Genomic DNA, 24000 nt, shown 5'->3' on the forward strand with positions numbered 1-24000 from the left:
GCATTTGTGGATATACATACATGTTTTACCACTGGAACACAATGAAAAAATATGTGTGCACATAAGGTTTTCAAAACAAAATCAAAGTTCAGTTCTATTTAAGAGATGAAGAATTATATGCATTATTTACACTATTTACATTCAACAAGATGAGGACAAATATCCGTCAAATGTAAATAATGTAAATAATGCAAAATCAAAGTTTTTTTAATTGAAGAAATGAATCATAAAATTTCATAATAAAAGACTGAAATAATACACACATAAAAATGATGTGTATTTGTTTAGGTAGTCAGTATTGCATTTGAGCAATGGTTACTTGGTTGAATAAGAGTTGTTTAAAGATGATGAATGAAACACCCCGAAAAAATCCATCCCTCTCAACACATGGCTATGATGCTCTCCCACTGCTCCAGCTTGTGATTAGAGGTGTACATATCAGCAGCCACCAAGGGACGTGCTCAACCGGTTACAGTCAAGCAACTGACAAGCAAATCTGTGGTAATGAGCAGAATATTTGTTGTAGTCCGTGTTTTGTACCAAGACAAAATGTACATATTAACACTTCCAATAATTTAAGATAACAAAGAGAAAAATGATAATTTTATTCCACACTTTTCTTTAATTTCTGAAGTCAAGGTTATCTTCAAAAGTATCCAAATTAATATGATTCACAATATAGTATTTGGCTAAGCATCAAAGACATGTTCCCTTTGTAGATTTTCTTGTTATTGTTCTTTGAACACAGATCAACTGAAACTGACCAAATTTGTGATTGTTGGTATTCCAGTTATGACCATTTCATTCTTCTCTGAAACTTTGCATATCTGTGAATATTTTTTTCCAATGTGTCCCTCCATTTTCATGAGGGCAGGGTGAAATTTGAAGATTTGCATACTATTTCTAGATTTGAAGATTTGCATACTATTTCTAGCAGGTTGAGAAACCACACAGACACCTTATTTTCTATTACAGATTTTGTTTTATATTTTTTTATATATTTTTTGTTCTGTGGTAGTATTTTGTACTCAAAAATGTATTGTAAATCATCCTTTCTGTTTTGATATGAAACTTTATCAACTTCAGTTGATAGCAATTATCTTTTGTTTTCCTTCATTTGGCTATTGCCATCTCTGAAATAACTTGTAGATATTTTCTGTTCCATTGCATTTTTGCTTTCTTCGATTTCAAGTTTTCTTGCAAGTTAACAATTTACTTACATGAGTCTAGTTTTCTCAAATTGTCGCTCATCTAGATTATAGTTTAGATGTGTGGCTGTTTGGAGGAGACTAACTAATGTGAGTCATCTACATTCTTTTGTTTTAACCTGTATCAGCATGGATCAAAAACTTTTTGACTGTAGTAATGTAGTGCCTTCTAATGTACAGTCAGTATAGGAACACCATTTACCATAACTCCTCAGTCATTAATATACATAAACAGAAATATTTTATTTATTTAATTTTTTTTCTCTAGCTTATACAAGAGTGAAGAGTATGTTTATAAAACTTTTAATATTCCTATATAAAAAAAATTAGGCAAATATACAGCTTACACATGTTCTAAAAAAATTTGGCTTTCTTTAGAGAATGTGTAGAAAGCAGTCTTCTCTATGGAGCCAAAATCCGGATTACAAAGAAGCTTCAAAATTGCCTTGGTGCTACATGCACTAGTTTCTCATAAAGCCTCAAAAAATCCCAGAGCATGTTATATTCTTTTAAGATATTAATATATCAAATAACAAAACAAATATTTTTACATTTAGTTCAAATGTTTTTCACATTTGAAATAAATGTGAAAATATTTGTCTTGTTATTTAATATATCTAAATATATTTCAACTGAGCTGTTCATTTTCATCCTTATTTTCTTGATATAACATAGCTTGTAATGGAATATTTCAAACCGTTTTTAACTATCTTCTTTAAATGATCACAACCAAGATGCATTTCATCCTGTTGTGTCAGGGATTGCTCTTCTCCCCTAGCTTTAGTGGGTTCACAATTTCATGTTGTGTATCTTAGCCTATAGCAGAAATGTACTTGAATGGTCTTCTTCCTATATTAAAGCGCACAAGTGTCCAAAATATAACATCTGATATGGCTTGTTGTTCATCTTGGTAGTAGTATCCCACAAAGCCTATCCTGTATTGAACAACCTTAGTAGAGACGGCTGGAATGTGTCCGGAAATCTCTGTGGTCTTGTACTCATGCAATGAGGTGTTCTGAGCCCTCATGAGAATTCTTATGTACATATCACCAAGAAAATGATGCTCCTTCTTCATAGTCCATGTTCCAGCCTCATAAAGAAAATGCTCCCTAGATAGGCTCCAAAGAAGACCAGTCTACTTAACTTCAAAATATTTGATTGCCAGATGTTTACAGTAACTGTAACAAGCTTCAAAACATCTGGCAATCAAGTTGTAAATAAATATATACATATGACTACATATAAATAAATAAAATTTATTTGGTATAAAAGTTACTGTTGTTATCTGGATTATGACAAATGTTCAGGTTTGATTTCCATTGGTGATTCCATGCCTATAGAATGTCTCAGTTTAATTCTTATAACTGAAAAATTTTAACCATTTCCTTCATGATGTACTATTGATGCTAGTCTGCTGTTAGTCTTTTCAAAATCATAATAGCATTGAGAATTTCAGAATGATGATTATGTCAGATGATAGATATAAAAAAAAAGCATGAAATGATCTTTATAGAAGATCTTTATACAGAATGATCTTTATACAAAATATTGAAGATTTTTGTGTGGTAGGTGTGATAGATATAAACAAGGTATCTGGCATACTGACACTTTAGTTGCTTTGGTGTGTAGAGGTTAGCACAGTCATCTGGATTACAACTGTTGTGTGGTTTGTTTCCCAGAGGAACTTCTATAAACATTTTTTCTCTATTTTGGGTTTGTGGTTATAGTGTCAAATTTAATTTAATTTTATGATTATAATAAATAATTATAAACAGTTTATTTTAATAAATAAATAGATATATGAATAAATAATATAAAATTAAGCTTGCGTGGCTGTACATTTTGGAGGCACTACTGTAGAAATGTTTTCTGGTTTTGTAGTATAGAACAGAATTGTGATTGAATAACTAACAAATCATGGTGAAGTCTCTATTTCATGGTTGTTTTAATTAAATCTGAAAGGGAAAAAATAGCTAAATTTTAAATTTGCAAAAAAAAAAATTCTTCTTGTTTTATATCTGATGTCATTTCACAATTCTATCTTTGTTTCAATCACAAGAAAAAAGGAAATATACAATGCACTGATTCTATCTTGCATGTGTATGCAGTTTGAGACAATTTGTAGATCTACTTCATGGTGTCTCAATGACTGGAATTGTTCTGGAGAAAATAAACTGTTAGAGAGAATTTCTTTTAATGATTTTTTAAAAAATATATTCTCGGAGCTGTTCTCTCTCTCTCTTTTTTTTTATGCGTGTGTGCTTGTGTGTGTGTGCATCTATTCTCCTTCTGTTTGTTTCAACATTTAAGCAGATGGGAGCAGTAGCAAATCTAGCAGTCCTGGATCTCCTAAAACCCCAAAGGGTGAGTATTGTGGACGAGTATCCTATGCATACACTATAACAGTCTCTTTTATAACACTGTATATTGCACTAGATTAATATGCTTCTGCACTTTGGTAAAAATTGTCTATGGTGTCTCTCTCTCTATATTTCTATCTCTCTCTCCTCTCTCTCTTTCAATATTCTTGGCATCTTGGTGTCTAATAAGAACATGAGTTGTGTTTAGAGCTTTTTACTGCTTTTGTGAACTATGACTGTCTTGCAACTCGGTTTTGCAGCTAATTTCAATGTACTTTTTACTCCTTGTTATTTAACATTTATTCTTTTCTTTGTGAAAGTCTATGTGGGATGGCTTCTCTTGTTTTTGAGCAATAACTGTTATAGTAATTAGATGTTTGGGGTTTTTTTTTTCTTATCAATAACCATTCAACTATAAAGTAGGAGTTGAATTTGTTTGTCAGCCCGACAGACTGAGATAAGAGTTATTTATCTTGCTCAGAAGCACAACATATTGTCTTTAGTAATATTTGAATGTTTGACTCTATGATTTAGTAAATCCAGTACCCAAACGCCATATACATAAATTTACAACATGACTGTCCATATTGAAATCTATTTTTATTTTTTATGGTTTAGTCAGAGGAATAAGAGTTGTCTATGATTTTACATGACCTCTGGGTGTGGTGAGTTTGGGAAAGGGAGGAAGAAACTGTGAATCATAGATTACTATAGTAGGAAGCCACTTACAACAGTGGACTTCACTAAAAGCATCTCTGAACCAGGTGATAGTGTTAAACTGGGTGACAGATTAGATCTGCTATCTAAGAATTTGTAGTCAATTTTATAGGTTTATATACAGTTCCCAACTTCCAAAAGATTTGTCTTTAGTATCATATATAATTTTGACTTCCTCACAGATTGAGGCATAAAATACAATTAATTTCTGATGGTATTGTTGGTATTTTCTATCCCTACAATTTGTAAGAGTGAGGCGATTAGATACATACAATAAATTTTATATTGTACAAGTGATAAACCTGTAATAAAGAATCAATCTATTCAGGCCCACTCTGGTAATTCATATTGTAATTTTTTGTCCTTTCAAAATTCATTGAAAACTTTTGTTACTGTATTTCTATTCAAAAACACTGCTTGTATTTCAATTAGGTTTGAAAATAATTAGAAACTTATTAAAAGAGCTTTGCTATTATTAAGCTGTTGTTTGGAATATATATTATAATGGGATTGTAATGCAAGATTTTAATTTAGGTCACAATAAAAAACAAAATTGTATAATAGAACTAAGGGCAGTCTCGGGTGGGTTAGTATCAAAATAGTTAAAATAAATCTATTGGATAAAAAGATTTTTTCTTTTTTTCTTGATGTAACCAATTTAAACAGAATATTTCAGGAAACTGCATATTACAAGGTGATTGAACTGCATGATATCTTGGTGTCATAATTGCTTCATGTTCTGATAATATATGCAGGAATTGTAAGTTGCATGGAATTGCATCCACTAACTACGAATTTGCATGTGATTGTTGTAGTTTAGTCCAAGATTTATTTTAACAGATCTGGTCAATGCTTGAAACATTCCAGCGATGCCCTTCCTGTATTTTTTTTTTTCCAGATATACTGTACCTAGGACTAAATTATTCACTGTGTCTTTAACTCTTTAACCTTTTTGTTGCCATATTTCTGTTGAAATATACTGCCTTTGTTTCAGTTAATTTTAAAAATAATTAAGAATTTTGTAGAATAACTTTGTTATTATTAAGGTAGTGTTCAGAACTTAAAATAGCAGTTTGATGCAAGATTTTAAATTTAGATTATTTTTAAACAGGTAATTTGTATCATTGAACCAGAGGCAGTCTCAGGCTCAGAGTTGGTATCAAAAGGGTTTAAATATGTTGCAACCATGTAGAGTATTTCATTGACTGCATATGGTTGCCAACAAAGAATGTCACATTTGCATGAAATAAATAAACTGGCTGCATATTTGCATCAGAAGATACATTTTTTATCATCATGCAAATTGCACCTTGCTCAAAACTAATTACTTTGTCTTTTTCTTAGGAGTTTAAAACCTTTTTTTATTATGCTAAAATATATTATTGATCTTAAATAATTTTGAGAATTTGTTTACTGTTCTAAATTGGAGCTAAGGTCCTATTCCATATTAAAAATCAAAGATTTGTTTCATGCTTTTTACTGACTTTCTGTTGTTCTTCAGGAAACAAATCTTTTCATTAGATTTTAATATAAAAGCTGTAACTGTAATTAACAGTGACATTTTTGTTGTAGAATGGGGGGAATTCCTGTAAACCTGGACTGGATCTTAGATTATTACTTAAATGGTTGAAACTGGGAACATTTAAAAAGAAAAAAAGCTAAAGAAAGATCAAACATGCAGTGAACAAAATAAAAATATTAGTAATATCACTTGGGGATTAGTGTGTGTGTATGTGTGTGCATGTATGTCATTGGCAAAAATGAGCAATAACTCCAAATGGTTCACACTTATATAGAATTATTGATGAAATCATAAACTATAAAATCTTGCCACATCTACTGAAGTGTTACTAATTGAACCATTAGGTAAGATATAGACATGTTAATTACAATATTGATTTTTATAGTGCACCACTCTTCCTTACTATTATGTAATAAATACTCCCTTGAAATAGTGGTGTGATAATAATAGCTGACAACATGCTGTAGTTAAAAATGACCTAATCTAACTATAAATATACAATAAAAGAGAAAAACACATTCTTAATAAGAATGAAACTCATTGCTGAAATTTACTTCACTTATGAAGTAACTAATATTTCATTGGAATTGCAGAACAAGAGAGACATGAAGTGATATGACAGATGATGGAGACAGAGCTGGGGGTTCAAAGAAGCATATTGCTACAGTGACCACTATTTTCTTTAGCATTCTTTCAAACTGATTATGTATTTTTGGCCATCAAGCCATTACTTCAACACAGAAGAATTTTCTTGCTTGTAGAAAAAATGGCGGTCATACTACCTCTTAAGCATTATAAAACAACTCGTATATTAATGTCTTCTATCACAGATGTAATGTTACAGTCTCAAATCGCCACAGAGTTTTCAGAATTGAGACTGACTCACATGCTTCTGATTTCATGATAAACATTGTCCATCTTACCTGTCTGTGCCAGTATTACAATTGTTATTCAGGATTTTGGAACTGTTAATTTTTTTTTTTTAGTAAGAAGTTTGCTTCCCAACCACATAGTTCTGGGTTCAGTCCCACTGCATGGTATCTTGAGCAAATGCCTTTTACAATAGCCCTGGGCTCACAAAAGCCTTGTGAGTGAATTTGGGTGATGGAAACTGAAAGAAGCCCATTATGTATACATGTGTGAATGTGTATGCCTTTGTGTCTGTATTTGTCCCCTATCACTGCTTGACAACTGGTACTGGTTTGTTTATGTCACCCACAGTTTAGCAGTTCAGCCAAAAGACACCAATAGAAAAAGTCCCCGTCATTAAAAAATTAGTACTGGGGTTGAGTTATTTAACTAAAATCCGCAAGGTGATGCCCCAGCATGGCCACAGTCTAATGACTGAAACAAGTAAAAGGATAAAAGAACAAAAGAATGTCATTCATTAAATTTACCTTGACCCCTTCTGCAAGGAACTGCAATAGCCAAGTAGTTGTAACTTGAGTTTCTATTTCATCATTGGTGTTCTGACATATCCTGTGATGTACCCAGTGCAAGGATGCATCAAAAACTGCTATTCTGTTTTCATACCAGTAGAACCAATAGAAAAATATGTTATGGTTAATTATAACTATATCTGTATAATAAATATACTTTCTGCCTATACATAATTATAAGATCAATATATTACTATCAGTGAATAATTAAAAATGCTGCTACTAACATTGCTATTTATTTAACACACGTTTTCTTCCATCTCATGAACATTGCACTATCTTATTACTCACCTTGTTTTGTTGTATTCTATTCATTTGTTTATATGCCATCATCATTATTGCGCTTTCTCTCACACACACGCATATGTTTTGTGTAATTCTTGATAAAAAATATTCAGCCTCACAGCATACTAAATCTGGCTTCATGTGAGATGTGATGAGAACACTGAAACAGTTTACATATGCTATGAGATCATACATTTTGAATAGAAGTGTGTGTGTTTGTAAAGATATATATACATATATATAATACAAATAAGAAAATGGAGAAACAATTTAGTTGGTTCATCAGCTTTCGGATATTAGAATGTTAACTTATTTATTCATTTACAAAAATGAGAACCTTAATAACATACATATATACATTATAATTCAATACATACAAGATAAGAATACAATTATAAAAATCATAATATAAATTATTGAAATCATTAAATCACTCCTTACAGCTGTTTCAGCCTATGGATAAAAGTAGCTTTTTTTCCAGTGCCTATAGTTGTCAATTTTATTGAGGCTGTAGGCATTTAAAAATAGGGTACTTATATATAACCATAGGCCTCGTCAGAGATTATAAAGAATTTTTTAAATAAAGAATTTTTTAAATATTGATTATTATATTTATCAATAATAACAATATTATTAGATTTAGAGTAATCTTCACTTCACAATACATATTATAGTAGATTCCAATATATCATATATTACGATACAATATAAACAATTTTTTACGGTAGATTTAATTTTATAAATTTTTAATCCACAATCCATAGCTGATGAATGAACTAAATTGTTTCTCCATTTTCTTATTTGTATTATAAATTAATGGTAAAATATTTCTTTATCTTCACCCATTTAATACAATAAGTAAGTTAATTGCATTGCAATTAAAAACACTTGTGTATTAATAATTTGGGTATTATACCAACAGTATATTGGATAAATATTATCCCTTATTGGGTTGGATCCATAACCCCTAACTTACTTGGTGTTTTATATATATATATATATATATATATATATTGAAACATGCACATTAAATAATGATTATATATATATATATCATCATCATCATCAAACGGATGCTAAACGATGATGATGATGATGATGATATATATAATCATTATTTAATGTACATGTTTCATGCTGGCATAGATTAGATGGTTTGACAGGATATGATGGGCCCAAGGTCTGCATCATGCTCTAGTGTCTGCTTTGGCATGGTTTTTATGGCTGGATGACCTTCCTAATGCCAACCACATTACACCGTGTATTGGCTGCGTTTTTCATTCCACCATCATTAGTAACACCATTGTACTGTTTGTAAGACTATAAACTCTGAGGGAGCAGCTTTATGCTGAGATATGAGAGCCAAAAGATGGGTAAAAATAAGAGAAGGGGTCAGAGCAGAAAAGGTTTCTTTCTGTAAAAGAACTACAGAGCTACTTACATTTTAGAAGAGAGGACAGGTGTGATCAAATGGAGTCAAAGAGTGATGTGGTGGAGGTGACTGATAGTACTCAACAGCAGAATAATAATAATGATGAAACAGTAGACAGGAGAAGGATGAGAAGAATATTACTGGGTAGATTGTAGAATTGAGCAGGAAAGAGTACAGTATCTTACTTGTACATTCCATTTTCTTTTTTCTCCTTCGACATGATTTCTCTTGTTGGATGCCTTTCCTAATGCTATCAACTTTACAGAATGTACTTGGTACATTTTATTATGGCACCAGCATAAGAGAAGTTGTCATAGCCTTGAGGCAACCAAAGAAATCTGCTGTATCCCACATTGTTTCCATTTGCATACCAGCCACTTTACAGAATTTACTGAGTGCATTTGATCATAGCACCAACCTTAGAGGGCTTGTTTTGTCTCCCACAAGAAAAAGGAGTCCTCTCTAGTCTACTTTGTTTCCATTATTTTCAAGGCAATTGTAAATGATGGCAAAAATAGAAGAGGAGCTATGGCCAAGTGTGTGAAAAAGCAACACATAGGGATATTAGTGTGACGGATAAAATAGAGTGATCAGATGATGGGAAAGGGAGCAGAGTAGGAGAGATAGTGACAGCTACACATTGGGGTCACTCAAAGGAGGTCAAACAGTAAAACAGGATGGTAATATAGCATTGAAGATTTACCATAATTATTTCTAATTTAGAGACAAGGCTAACAATTTTGAGAGAAAGGAGTTAGTTGAATGCATTAGCCTGGTATTTGACTTGTAGTTTACTTTATCAACTTTGAAAATACAACAGGCAAAGGTGATGTTAGTGGGATTTGAACTTAGTTCATAAAGAGCTGTGATTAAACAATGCATGGCATTTTCTCTGGTGCCTTAACCCTTTCGTTACCAACCTGGCTAAAACTGCCTCTGGCTCTGTTGTACAAATGTCTTGTTTTCATAAGTTTTGAATTAAAATCTTCCACCAAACTTTAGTCACAATTTATGTTCCTGACACTAGCTGAATGATAACTAAGTTATTTTACTAAATTCTTTGTTATATTTAAAGTAATTGAAAGAAACACAGAGCATCTCAAAATAAATTCAGTAACAAAAGGGTTAATGATTTTTTTCTAATCCACTACCATAGCAACAGAGAGGGTGTAAGAATGGTAGATGTCAACTAAGGGTCACATGTCGGAGGTGGGAACAGAAAATGATGGTTAGTTGTAGAGAGTGCCAGAAATGAATGCTGAAGATGGCCAGTTCCAGTGTCATTCTTTGATGCATGGGTGTCATAATGAAAGTGAGAAGTAGAACAAGAAGGAAGATGGAGGGAGAGAAGGGAAATGATCCGGGTGATGAATAACAGGTGGATGCTTAATGAATAGTAGATGGAAATTTATTCAGAATATACTGAACAAGAAACCTAGAGATAATATGTATTCCAAGCTCTGTTATCAGTGTAGTAACAACTATTTTGCTATGATTGCACCAATGATCATGTCCATTCTACCACCAGCATTTGCAGTTCTTTGCCATCTATTTTATGAGGTTCAGCTTCTTGGTGTCTGTCTTCACTACTTCATCTCTCTTCTTCCTAAAACATCCTTTTATACAACTGACATCCTCTTTACACATACACTACATGCCAGTTTTAAAGCAATCTTCTCTCTGGTACATTTGGTTATTTTTACACCTAACTTTGCACATTCGGTGGAGCAGTCTCGCTTCATTTCTTCCCAGCTGTTGCAAATCTTTCACATTCAAGGCCTACAATACATGCACCATTGCACTTTGTACACAAGCATCACATAATTTGCACTTTATTCTGAGAAACCCTTTGAGTTAATAACTTTTTACATCCTGTTCTTTCTCTAGCCTCTGTGTTTTTGGTATGTCCACCTTCAGTCCTTCATAGCAAAAGAATTAACTTCTAGCTAATTCCCTAGTTTCCTCATTAAAGAGAGAGTATCAGTAGAACCATGTCTTGGCACAAATCCAAATTGCTAATTTTCTTCTAAGTTGTGCTGTATTTCATTCTGTGATGTTGATAACTTGGTTGAATAATTTTATACTTCTTTAGTTGTCTCTCTCCAGAACATCTCTTTTATCATTATATCAGTTTTAACGATGGTATTACTATGCCAATCATTAGGTATAATACCTTCCTGTATTACCTGATTTATTTGATTGAATAGTATGGGGTTCTACTTGACCAGATATCTTAAGTGTCTCAGTGACTGTTCCTGATGGACCAGCTGTTTTCTCTGCCTTCATATCCTTAATTGTGCTTTCACTTATACTGCTATTAACTTTAATGGCTGGTCTACTTGGACCTATTTGGAGAAGGTTCTCCCTAGTGATGCTCTACATTCAGCAGCACTTCATAAGGGCACTTTCATCATTCTTTTCAGTATTTGTAAGAGCAAGTGTGCCATTACTTGCTCTACTCTAAATTTCCTCTCTATTATACCTAGACTATCTCATTAGTACACTGTTTTGCAATCTTCTTGTCTTTATCCTCATATCAGAGAAAATGTGCAAGCTTCTTTCTTTCTGTTTTTCCCTTACATTGTATACCTGACACCAAGCTCCTCTTCTAGCTACTTAATATTGATCCATGTAGCTGCCTTTCCTCCAGTCCTTCCAAGCCTTTTACATACTGTTTATGGCACTGTCTACTGTACAATTCCATGATCATGTTGCTTTCAGTTCAATTTATGGCTTTGCACCAGCCACAAATCTGATCAATAGCCTTCAGCAGGTTGTCTCATTGAAGCTACTAGTTGTCTTCTATGTAATCACTCTATCTTTTCCACATGGTTTCAGGTACAGTGCTACTGTATAGTATCTTGGCCAAGTTTACATAAGATATTGTGTGCTGAGTGGATTTGTTAGGCAAGAAGGTGAAAGGAGCTCATCATATATGTACATATATAATAAAGTAATAAATGCGCCCTTTTAAAGCCTAGCCAGGCTCATGGGCCCGGTTTCAATGGCATATGTGTTCCCCAGCTGGACGGGACGCCAGTCCATCGCAGCATTACTCATTTTTGCCAGCTGAGTGGACTGGAGTAACATGAAATGAAGTGTTTTGCTCAAGAACACGTGTCGTCCGGTCCAGGAATCAAAACCACAATCTTATGATCATGATGCTGACACCCTAACCACTAAGCCACGTGCCTCCATATATGTACATATATACATATATGTAATGTGAGTGTAGGTTTTTTTTCTTGTTTTGACATGGTGTAATAGTTATAAATGAATGTCACTGTCATACAGGCAGTGTCTTTCATTTCCTATATTCTTTGAAAACAAATTTGGCCATAGGGAAATATTATTGGAAACAGAAGGAAGGTGACTAGAAGGGCACCACAATGCCATAGAAAATCTGCCTCATTAAAATTCCATTCAACCCATACAAGCACGGAAAAGTGGGTGTGAATGTGTTGGCAATGATGTTATGATAAAATGCCATCCTTATTTTATGAACCATGTTCCGCTTGGTGATGCTGTCTCTCTTCAAATTATGCTGTCATTTTATTCACAACTTATTGTGTATTTATATGTAGATTATTCCTTTAGCATTCAGATTATTCTGTCAAATATAATGCTTATTTATTTACATTGACTTTAATTAATTATGCATTATCTCGTAGCTTTGAGATTTCAGTGATGTGATTGTTCAGTTTTACTACATGTCATAGTAAAGCAGGTATAAGATGTTGGATCTAGCTAGTTTGAACACAAAAGAAGCAGAATGTTTTGTCTGATTATGGTCAGTTTAAATGCTAAAAGGTTAAACACTACATTTCATTTGAATTCTCACTTCATTTTGTGAATGGTTAGATGATATATGCAATCTTTCTAAGCCATATTTTCCACTGAAAGTAAAATATGTTTTATACCACTGGTGAGTGGTCACTGCAAACATATACAAAGTGTAGTGTAGAAATTGTAAGTAGTTTAGACATTTAGGTTGCTTATTTCAGTCTTAGTTACAAGATAGTTATGATGAACATGATGGCAAAGGCAAGATCTGTCATTTTCACAATGTCCCTTTCTGTGCCTCAAGTGCTACTCACGCAAAATAAAAGACTTTTAACTGCCAGTTGACAGGTACATGTACAATTACTTTGATTGAGATATCCTAAATGAAAGTTCTACAACTGAACCAAAGTACACCAATTTTCCTTTTGTTGTACGAGTATTATCTATGGAAGTCACTACTTCAAAACAGTCACATATTCAAAAATATTTAAATCGAAATCAAATTCGATGACTGGCATCTGTGCTAGTGGAGCGCTAAGAGTACAATATGAGCATGATTGTTGCCAAAGCAACAAGCTGGCCTCCGTGCCAATGGCACGTAAAAAGCTCCATTCGAGCATGATCATTACCTGCATCGCCTTACTGGCACTTGTGCTGGTGGCACGTGAAAAAACATTCGAGCAAGGTCATTGCCAGAGCTGCTGGACTGGCTCTTGTGCAGGTGGCACATAAAAAGCACCATTTGAGCATGGCTGCTGCTAGTACCACCTAACTGGCCCTCATGCCGGTGGCACGTAAAAGCACCCACTACACTTTCAGAGTGGTTGGTGTTTAGGAAGAGCATCCAGCTGTAGAAACTCTGCCAGATCAGATTGGAGTCTGATAATCCAACCCATGCTAGCATGGAAAGCAGACATTAAACGATGATGATGTTGATTTATGATGACTCATTCACCTCCACTTTTATTATAATCTTATATGGAAAAGAGCTATTAAAATATTGAAGTTGTAATTTTTGTGGACTATTAAACTCATCTTTAAATTTTTCTTCACATTTTCTGCATGGTACTATGTAAAAAGCACCCAGTGCTCTCTCTAAAGTGAATGGTAATATGAAGTGAATCTATCCATACAAACTATGCCAGAGCAAATATTAGGACTTGACTCAGTCCTCTGCTTCACCAGTTTCTGTCGGACTGTCCAACCCATGCTAGCATAGAAAACAAACATGAAATGATAATGATTTACAATCACATTACTTTTCAGTCAGTCTGATCACTGATTGTTTGTCAGATGTCCTATTCCTAGATACACACATAATAGCAGAGCATGATAACCTACATTTCTGAACTAAAGACAGTAATGATCTTTCTTGTTCACTAGACTCACTGATGCATGTATAATGAGTGGGGACTAGACTGATCAAAATGTCATGTGGATGTAATTGTTAAAAAATATTTTTTCCCTAAAGCTAAAGCTAATAGTCCAAAGCATGTTAACAGCTCATACAATTAGATATTTAATTAAAATCTATTACTTTTGTCATTAATCATTAATTCAAGACATACATAATCCATGTTTTGTTTTTCTGAGTAACACATCTTTCTCTGATAGTGGATATCTGACATTAAAACTATAAATGTTTTGTGATTGGCAACTAATTTCAAAGAGTCTTGTTCAAATTTTTCTTGCACAAATGTAAAATAAATAAATGATTTATATTTTCACTCCCTCACATTTTATACCAGTCGGTAACCCTTTTGTGACCATAATTTCTAAGGGAATACATTACATACGTGTTTTTGATTAATTTTGAAAATAATCAAGATTTGGAAGTGTTTAGTAAAATAACTTTTCCTTATTAAGGTAATGTTTAGGGCAGTGAATTTGCAGACTTATTAGAACATCGGACTAAATGCTTTGCAGTATTTGTTTTGACGTTTCACATTCTGAATTCGTATCCTGATGAAGTAAACTTTGCCTTTCAACCCTGCAAGGTCAATTGAATAATGTATGAGTCAAGTAACTAGAGTTGATGATATTTGGCTAAAATCCTCCCTAAATTTCATGTCTTGTGCCTATACTAGCAACAATTATTATGATGGTACTTGGAAGGCGATAATTTACATATGGACATTTTAAGAACAGCAGTCCTGTATCAAGGAACCAGTAGTTATATCCGGAAAATCAGTATCAAAAAGGTTAACTATACTAGTACCAACCTGCCTTAGATTGCTTCTGATTCTGCAATTACAAACAATACATTTTAAAGCATTGTTTATATTAAAATCTTCTGTCATAATTTTACATAAGAATCTTTGGTTCAGTTATTCCTCAAATACCATCTTAACCCTTTCATTACTGTATTTATTTTGAGATGCTCTGTTTCTTTCAATTACTTTAAATATAACAAAGAATTTAGTAAAATAACTTAGTTATCATTCAGCTAGTGTTAGGAACATAAATTGTGACTAAGGTTTGGTGGAAGATTTTAATTCAACACTTAAGAAAACAAGACATTTGTACTCAGAGCCAGAACCGGTTTCAGCTGGGTTGTTAACAAAAGGGTTAATGATTCGAATTTAGGCACAAGGTCAGCAGTTTTAGAGAAAGAGGCCTGTCGATTATGTTGACTCTAGTACTTGACTGGTGCTTTACTTTATTAACCTTGAAAAGTCGAAGGGAAAAGTTGACCTCTGCACTATTTGAACTCAGAGCATAAAACACCAGAAATACTACTAAGTATTTTGACTGATGTGCTAACAGTTCTGCAAAATGAAAAGCTCTTCAAAATTACCTGAAACACATAATCAGTGCATTTCATTAAAATTACAATCATTGAAGATCATTTTAATAAAGACTTTGACTCTCTGGTGTCTCTTTTACTGCCTATGTTTTGCTACAGTCAAATCTGAATCAACAATTTTTTTGTTTCAACTATTGCTCAAACAAGAAATTGTAGATTTATTTTTCTATCAAATTCATACATCAATGATATTTTATCATTGATGATTATGGTGAAAAAACTTGACAGTATTTGTTAATTTGATACTTTTTTCTACAGGATAACTAAATTATTTTTCTCCTTTCTTTCTCATTGTCTGATTTAACAAAATCTCTTTGTTGTTGAGTGATTTCAATGTTTCTTTTCTGTTTTTATTTTTTTCTATATTTTTTCAAATTTAATTTATGCTAAAAGAAATGCAAATATTTGGAATTTTGTGAGTTTTAATTTTTCAATTTTTCTCTGATTTAACATTCGTTTCCAGTTTTTTTTCTTTATATGTATGTTTTTTACAGTTTTTTTTTTAACCTGTCTTTTTCACTTGCTTCTAAAGACAAAATAGCTTATTAAATGCCCAGCTAATTTGCATTCAGATGAATCAATTTTTTCCATTTTTTTACAATTATATGTTATTTACACAATAACGGATTCTGTCATTAAGCATGGTACCTGTAATGTAGGTGGAGGGAGTTGTCTACTCCAGGTGATGCTTTTATTAAGGCAACACTTTGGGGTCTAGTATATAGCCTGTATAGGCTTGGGGGCCTGAGGTGGGATGGGACAGCAAATTCAAGGTCTGTCTCCACTCTCTTACTACACACACTGCATGTAGGCTAACAGAGACAAGCAGGCTTATGTATCTTGCCCAATGGCACAATGATACAGAGCTTGAACCCATGATAACATGAACAAAACTCTACAAATAACATCTGTAGTCATTATATATGCCTTACACCAGCCAATTGCTAATACTAATTATCCTTCAGTCAATGGCTCTAGGTGAAATACAATGGACTTTTCAATACTTTGACTGGTGTATTCAGGATTAACCTTGACATAGCAGATCAGCCCTGATTGAACAAACCTATGGCCAAAGACATGCCAGTTATGACCATTCCCATTTTTTACTCTGAGGTAGAATAGATATGTAGCACCATGTTTTATTCTAAAATGGTAGGGTATGACTTGAAAGAAGTTTAGCTGTTATTTCTTGCAGGCTGAGCAATCTTACAGAAATACCTTCAGTGGCTTGACTCCATGATATTATAGTAAATAGTACTACGCATATTAGACTGCTATACAAATACATAAACATATAGCAGCATATATATATATATATATATATGTATAGGCCAGTTTACAGGGTTACCCTGGGTTTCTTGCTCATAAAGCGTATCTTCAGACACCAAACACTGCTGGCCTGAGACCTCTTTAAACTATGAAAGGGGAAATTCCTGTTTTTAAGTGTAAAACACTAGGTGATTGTCTCCCTTTGCCATTGTCCATCAATCTTCAGCCGCACTGCCATCTTGCGGTCACCAAAGCACCACAAAGATAAACGATTGTCTCCTTTCGACCTTGGCTATTGGTTTCTGGTTGTGGTGCCGCCATGCAGATTTCAAAAAGCCAGCAGAAATTTTCTAAAATGCAAAAATCTGTATATCTATATATAAATATAGTAGTTGCAGTTCCAGTGATGGCAATATTATCACTTAACTATTATGAATATGTCAAACTAGTACTAGGAATGAGTTTGACAGTTATGGATTTCTGAAGATTTGAAAATGCAATTGGATTATAAAATTCATATTATGTAACTAATATTCATTCCTTGTTAATGAAACGCGCGTAAGATGATGTAACTAAATAAACTCTCCTGTTTTCTTATATATATGTACATGTGGGTGGGTGTTTATACACACACTCACATACACACATCTACATACATATAGAATATGGTTTTAACTGTTTTATCTTTTTAACACAGAGTTCCAGATACCACAACATTTGAAGCTTGGATTGGATCCTTCTCTATTGAACGAAATAGAACCATTAACTTCAAAGCAACCTCATAAGATAAAGGGGACCTCTGAAGAAGCCAGCCAAGCTCTTATGGACATGTTTGGGTCTGTGGATATTCCTGAGCTTTTGGATAACTTAAAACAATCACAGAATATGCATGAACAAGCCGATATCATTCATTACATGTATCTGGCAAAGTAAGTATGTTTCATCTTTTATTTATTACTTTTTTCAGTTACTGGACTGTGGCCATGCTGGGGTACATCCTTGGAGGGTTTTAGATGAATAGATCGATCCCAGTACTTAATTTCTAAAAATCTGGTGCTTTTTCTATTAGTCTCTTACCAACCACATGGTTCTGGGTTCAGTCCCACTGCTTGGTACCTTGGGCAAGTGTCTTCTACTATAGCCTCGGGCTGACCAAAGCCTTGTGAGTGGATTTGGTAGATGGAAACTGAAAGAAGCCCGTCATATATATGTATATATATATATGTGTGTGTGTGTGTGTATATGTTTGTGTGTCTGTGTTTGTCCCTCCAACATCGCTTGACAACCGATGGTGGTGTATTTATGTCCCCATAACTTAGCGGTTTGGCAAAAGAGACCGATAGAATAAGTACTAGGCTTACAAAGAATAAGTCCTAGGGTCGATTTGCTCAACTAAAGGTGGTGCTCCAGCATGGCCACAGTCAAATGACTGAAACAAGTAAAAGGAGTAAAAAAAAAAGAGTAAAACCAACACCAGTTATCAAGTGGTGATGGAGGTGTCAAACACAGCCCAAAGACACATACACACATATATATATGATGGGCTTTTACACAGTTTCTATCTACAAAATTCAATAAAAAAGCATTATTTGTCCCAGGGCTATAATAGCGGACACTTGCTTGAAACCTGAAACCAGTTACCAAGTAAGCTTTTTAACCACATAGATATTTTTTAATATTATGTACCCTTTTTTTTTATTTGTTTTAGTCATTGGACTTCAGCCATTCTGTGACACTACCTTGTTGGGGTTAGTCAGTGAAATTCACCCCAGAACTTATTTTTGAGTCCAGTGCTTATTCTATCAATATCTTTTTACCCTACAACTACATACACATGTGCATCCGGGCACACGCACCATGCACGTGCACACATGGAATAATAATAATAATAATAATAATAATAAAAAGAAAATGAAAATGCATTTTCCTTTTTACCTTGTAGTTGATTACTTCCAAAGTATATTATTAGAGTCAAAGCATTTCAAAATGCAAAATATGCATTGAATAACAAATCATCACAATGAGATTATTTCAAAATACATTAGTACATATTCTGAAATATCATATTAAAAATACATTACTACAATCAAATCATTTCAAGAATATGGAATCCAAAATACATTTTTATGTTCAGAATACATTGTTAAACATTCCAAAATCCATAATTACAAAATTACATAAATTTTTCAAAGTACATAATTAGAAACCGGTTTCATTTCTTACATAAGATATTCATTGCTATGTATATGTGTAAAGGTTTGCTGCTGGCCTTCATTTAATATATAGCATGCCAACTGGAAGGAGCACCATTATAAACTGACTAGGTGACAAGGAGGTTATACTGAATACTTATACTTTAGCTGACCCAGATTAAGTAGTGATGTAAACTTCTGTACTTATTTTGAAAAATGTAAGGAGAGATATATCTTATAAATATTAGAAAATGAATTAGAAAAAGGAATGAGTATTTGGTTAATGATTTAAACTTGCTTTATATTTTCATCATCATTTAACATCTGCTTTCCATGCTAGCATGGGTTGGACGATTTGACTAAGGACTGGCGAACCAGATGGTTACACCAGGCTCCAATCTGATCTGGCAGAGTTTCTACAGCTGGATGCCGTTCCTAATGCCAACCAATCCAAGAGTGTAGTGGGTGTTTATATGTGCCACCAACAACGAGAGCCAGTCAGGCAGTACTAATAACGGCCACGCTCAAATGGTGTTTTTTACGTGCCACCTGCACAGGAGCCAGTCCAGCAATAATAAGAAAAGTGTTTTTACCAATTCTGTGTTGTTCTGCACATTGACATAGTAGGAAAAGTTTAAGTTCTTGTGCAAATATCTAAATGCTCACTTGTTACTTGTGGATTATTGTTCATAGTTTCATGGGTTCAAATTCTACTGTTACATTGTTTGGATCACAGCTATGTTTTATTTTTAAAATTTTGCCCATTCTTGAAGGGGCACTTGGAGCCTTTGGATACATTCATACAAATTTCACAATTTGGTCTCAACATTTTTTAGGTTTTGAACAATGTTGGTAGGTAATTGGGTAGTTGTTAGCATCCATAAGAGATGTTATATCAGACAACTTATAACTTGCCTTTCAACAATGTATATACTTTTTGATACAAAGATGGCTTTTATGTTTTACATTTTAAAATCATTCATTGCATTGTTTTTTCAGAGGAATTAACTTTAAGGTAACCATTGGAGAGAGTCAGTGTTCAGTGAAGGATCTACTACGTGAACTATATGAAAAAGTAAGAAAAACTTGTTTCTTTTTGATTTCAAATGATAATAACCTAGTACAAAATTGTAATTCAGTGTGTGATTATAATACCCACAAATAGCCTCAGGTTGACCAGTGGCTTGTGAGCAGAAGTTTGACAGAAACTGTGTAATAGTCTGTTGTATATGGATAGATGTATGGATAGATGTCATTCAATAATGAGTATGAATGTTGCTTGTTAAGGAACTGCAAAATGAAGATAACATTTTTTAGCCCAGCTGATGATCTGCAGCCTTTACCACAAATATTGCATCAATGTCTCTTTTCAGTTAAATGCAATGCAGAATCATTACATTCGGTATTATGAACAAGCATGTGTCTTCTCAGACAGCTTATATTAATAATTGTTCTACCAGAGTTGCACATACAGTCCCTTGTTATTCTTGCTTTCAGAAAAGCAATGGACCAGTGATTGGCCTATCAGAAACCTGTAACTAGCAATAGTATTGTTTACCAAATGTGATGCAAAATAAACACATATTCCTGAATTCCAAAAGACATTCCATGTACCAGACTTGGTAAAATTGTTGTCAGTAAAATGCCGAAAGTGATGGTAAACAAGTCATTCATATTTTCTCTAAAAGATATTACCAAACATTGTATCTAGGCCAATTATTTATACATAGCATGCCAAAGGAGACACTTCATTGGCATTGAAACGGTACTGAATGCCACGTTAGAAATAATCCAAGATGTTATTTTAAAGGCCTTCTTTAAATGCTAATCTGGTGAAAACACAGGTTTCTGCATTCCATATAAGACACAAGGCATCAAACATAAAGCTAAATATCTAATGGAAGAATGGTGGAACCTTGCCAGAATCTTGGTGTGTTTCCAAGGTTCAAAAATGAAGACAGGAATTTAATCAACAACAATTAACATAGGCATAAGCTTAGCTGTGTGGCTAAGTAGCTCACTTTGTAACCTTGTGGTTATGGGTTCAGTCCCACTGTGTGGCACCTTGGATAAGTGTCTCCTACTTTAGTCCCAGGCTGACCAATGCATTGTGGGTAAATTTGGTAGACGGAAGCCCATTTTGTTTGTGTGTGTGTATGTCTTTGTATTTGTGTTTGTCCCCTCCACTGTTTGAAAACTGGTGATAGTTTCTTTACATCCTCATAACTTAGCAGTTTAGCTAAAGTGACTGACAGAATAAGCACCAGACTTTAAAAAAAAAGGTAATGTGTTTATTTGTTCAACTAAACCTTTCATGTGAGTGCCCCAGCATGGTCACAGTCCAATGACTGAAACAAGTGAAATATAAAGTAAAACATAACTCTTTCTTAACCAGACAACTGCATGGTTAAGTAGTTCCATTCTTTACCACACCAAGTGGCTTTGGGTTCAGTCTTTCTGTGTGAACACTACATCGACAACTGTCTTCTACAGTAGCATCAAATCAACCAAACCTTGTGAAAGAACTGGTTGTTAGAAACTGTATGGAAATCCTCTTTACAGATCATTCCCTATTCTCAAGTAGTCATGCTAGTCCTTGTTAGTCAGTTTGACCATTTGACCCATTGTTCCCTTTAACAGACTATTCTGTTGCAGCAATTCAGCTGAGGTCAATGATCTCAGGATAACATAATCCTACAGAAAATGCCAGCCTTCCTTCCTTCCTACATGGAAGCCAACCTTCCTTCCTTCTTATGACTAAGCCCTTGGAAGTAATAATAATAAAGATAAAAATCCTGTTTCAGTTTCTATAATTATTCTTCGTCAGCCTCAATGGAATACAACTGATTTGTATTTTGGTTTGTGTTTATCACCTATTTAATATGATGTTTTTATTTCTTTTCTGTTTCAGGCGGGTTACTGGAAGCAGTGGTGGCTGGTGAGACATACTGCTGGCATGTTGAAGAAGAGGATTGAAGATCTTGCTCTGGTAACTATTCTTTTTCCAATATCTATAAACATTCTAAAACTATCATGAAGTACAAGGAATACATGATGTTTATGAATGCACATATATACATTGAAGATCTGAGCCTGAACATGATTGCAGTCAAATGTATGGAACCAGTAAAACTATCCTACTACAGACCAGGTTTGTAGTAAGGGTGGATGCTCTGAGAGTGTAGCTGCTAGAGAAAGAATAACCTGGGAAAAGTTCAGGGAGCTCCTACCTCTGCTGGCAACTAAGGGCCTCTCATTCTTGATGAAAGGTAGACTGTATGATGCATGTGTGTGAACTGCCATGCTACATGGCAGTGAAACATGGACCATGACTGCTGAGGACATGCGTAGGCTTGAAAGAAATAAAGCTAGTATGATCCGCTGGATGTGTAATGCCAGTGTGCATACACAACAGATTGTAAGCATGCTGAGAAAAATGTTGGACATAAGAAGCCTCAAATGACTGCTGGTATGGTCATGTGTTATGTATGGATGAGGAGAGCTGTGTGAGGAAATGCCATATCCTAACTGTAAAAGGAACCTCTGGAAGAGGTAGGCCCAGGAAGACATGGAATGAGATGGTGAAGCATGACCTTTGAACGTTGGGCCTCACAGAGGCAATGACAGGAGACCGAGAACTTTGGAGATATGCTGTGACTGAGAAGACCCAACAACTAAAGTGAGATCATAGGCATGGCCAATGCCAGTGTTGCATGTCTGGCCCATTTTAAAAGTACCCTTGATGCATTGGACAATATGATATGCTTGAAAAGACCTGGTGAGTCAAGTAAAACCAAAATCATAGCCATGGCCAGTGCCACGTGACTGGCTTCTGCACCAGTGGCATATAAGACACACTATCTGAACATGGTCAATGCCAGGTTCACCTGACTGGCTCCCATGCTGGTGGCACATAAAAACCTCCATCTGAACGTGGTTGATGCCAGTGCCCCCTGACTGGCTCCTGTGCCAGTGGTACATAAAAAGCACCATCCAAATATGATTGATGCCAGGGCTGCCAGACTGGCTCATGTGCCGGTGGCACATAAAAAGCACCCACTACACTCTTGGAGTGGTTGGCATTAGGAAGGGCATCCAGCTGTAGAAACATTGCCAGATCAGATTGGAGCCTGGTGCAGCCCACTGGCTTTCCAGATCAGTCAAACCGTCCAACCCATGCCAGCATGGAAAACAGATGTTAAATAATGATGATTATTATTATTCAACATAAATTCCTTTATGGATATTTTTTGAATAGTTTTTTGGATAGTTTTACTGGTTCCATGCATATATATTACACTAATACACCTTCTTGTTGTCTTCATCTATAAGCCTGTCTTCATCTATAAATTTGACAGTCATGGTTTGAATGCTTTTAACCTTATTACTATATTTCTTTTCACCTAATCAGAACTGATCTGAGTCTAAATAATTCATCCCACTTTTTCTCATGCTAAGAAGCTGTCCAATTCAGCTCTAAATTATATTATTATTAATGATAATAATAAATAAATAAATAATATCAAAAAAGGTGTGGCTTTGCAACTGCATGGCATCTTGGGCAAGTATCTTCAGTTAAGTTTCAGGCTGACCAATGCCTTGTAAATGAATTTAGTAGATGGAAACTGTGTGAAAGCTCATTGTATGTGTGTGTTTATGCTTGTCCCCCACCACTGCTTGACAACCAGTGTTGGTTTGTTTATATCCCTTTAACTTAGCAATTTGGCAATGTGACTAGAATAAATACCAGACTTACAGTACAAGAATTGATATGTTTGGCTAAACCCTTCAAGGCAGAGCCCAAGCATGGCCACGGTCTAATGACTGAAATGAGTGAAAGCAAAATATTTAGGGATTCTCATTCCCATCTTTTCTTAGTCTTCTTTGTCTACATAGAGTATCTATTGATATTTCACTAATTCCCATTTGCAATAAATCACAATGTCCATGTTGTATTGTTCTATTTGTTAAAAACTGCCTCTGCTCT

The 24000-nt window shown here is 34.3% G+C and overlaps 1 protein-coding gene across 7 annotated transcripts in view; it reads left to right on the plus strand.

The window, feature by feature from the left end:
* LOC115213880 (probable phosphorylase b kinase regulatory subunit alpha) overlaps positions 1-24000 on the plus strand; it is a 133593-nt gene that overhangs the window by 71335 nt on the left and 38258 nt on the right. For 5 of the 7 annotated variants that reach the window (XM_036504622.1, XM_036504623.1, XM_029782830.2 and 2 more), the window contains exons 20-23: positions 3519-3572; positions 17519-17750; positions 20013-20088; positions 21925-22002. In XM_036504622.1, coding sequence (XP_036360515.1) covers positions 3519-3572; positions 17519-17750; positions 20013-20088; positions 21925-22002 — 440 coding nt within the window. The remainder of the gene's footprint in view (positions 1-3518; positions 3573-17518; positions 17751-20012; positions 20089-21924; positions 22003-24000) is intronic. The other 2 variants (XM_029782832.2, XM_029782834.2) reach the window with 2 other exon arrangements.

This window comes from Octopus sinensis, linkage group LG7 (assembly GCF_006345805.1).
Source record: "Octopus sinensis linkage group LG7, ASM634580v1, whole genome shotgun sequence".
NCBI lineage: Eukaryota > Metazoa > Mollusca > Cephalopoda > Octopoda > Octopodidae > Octopus > Octopus sinensis.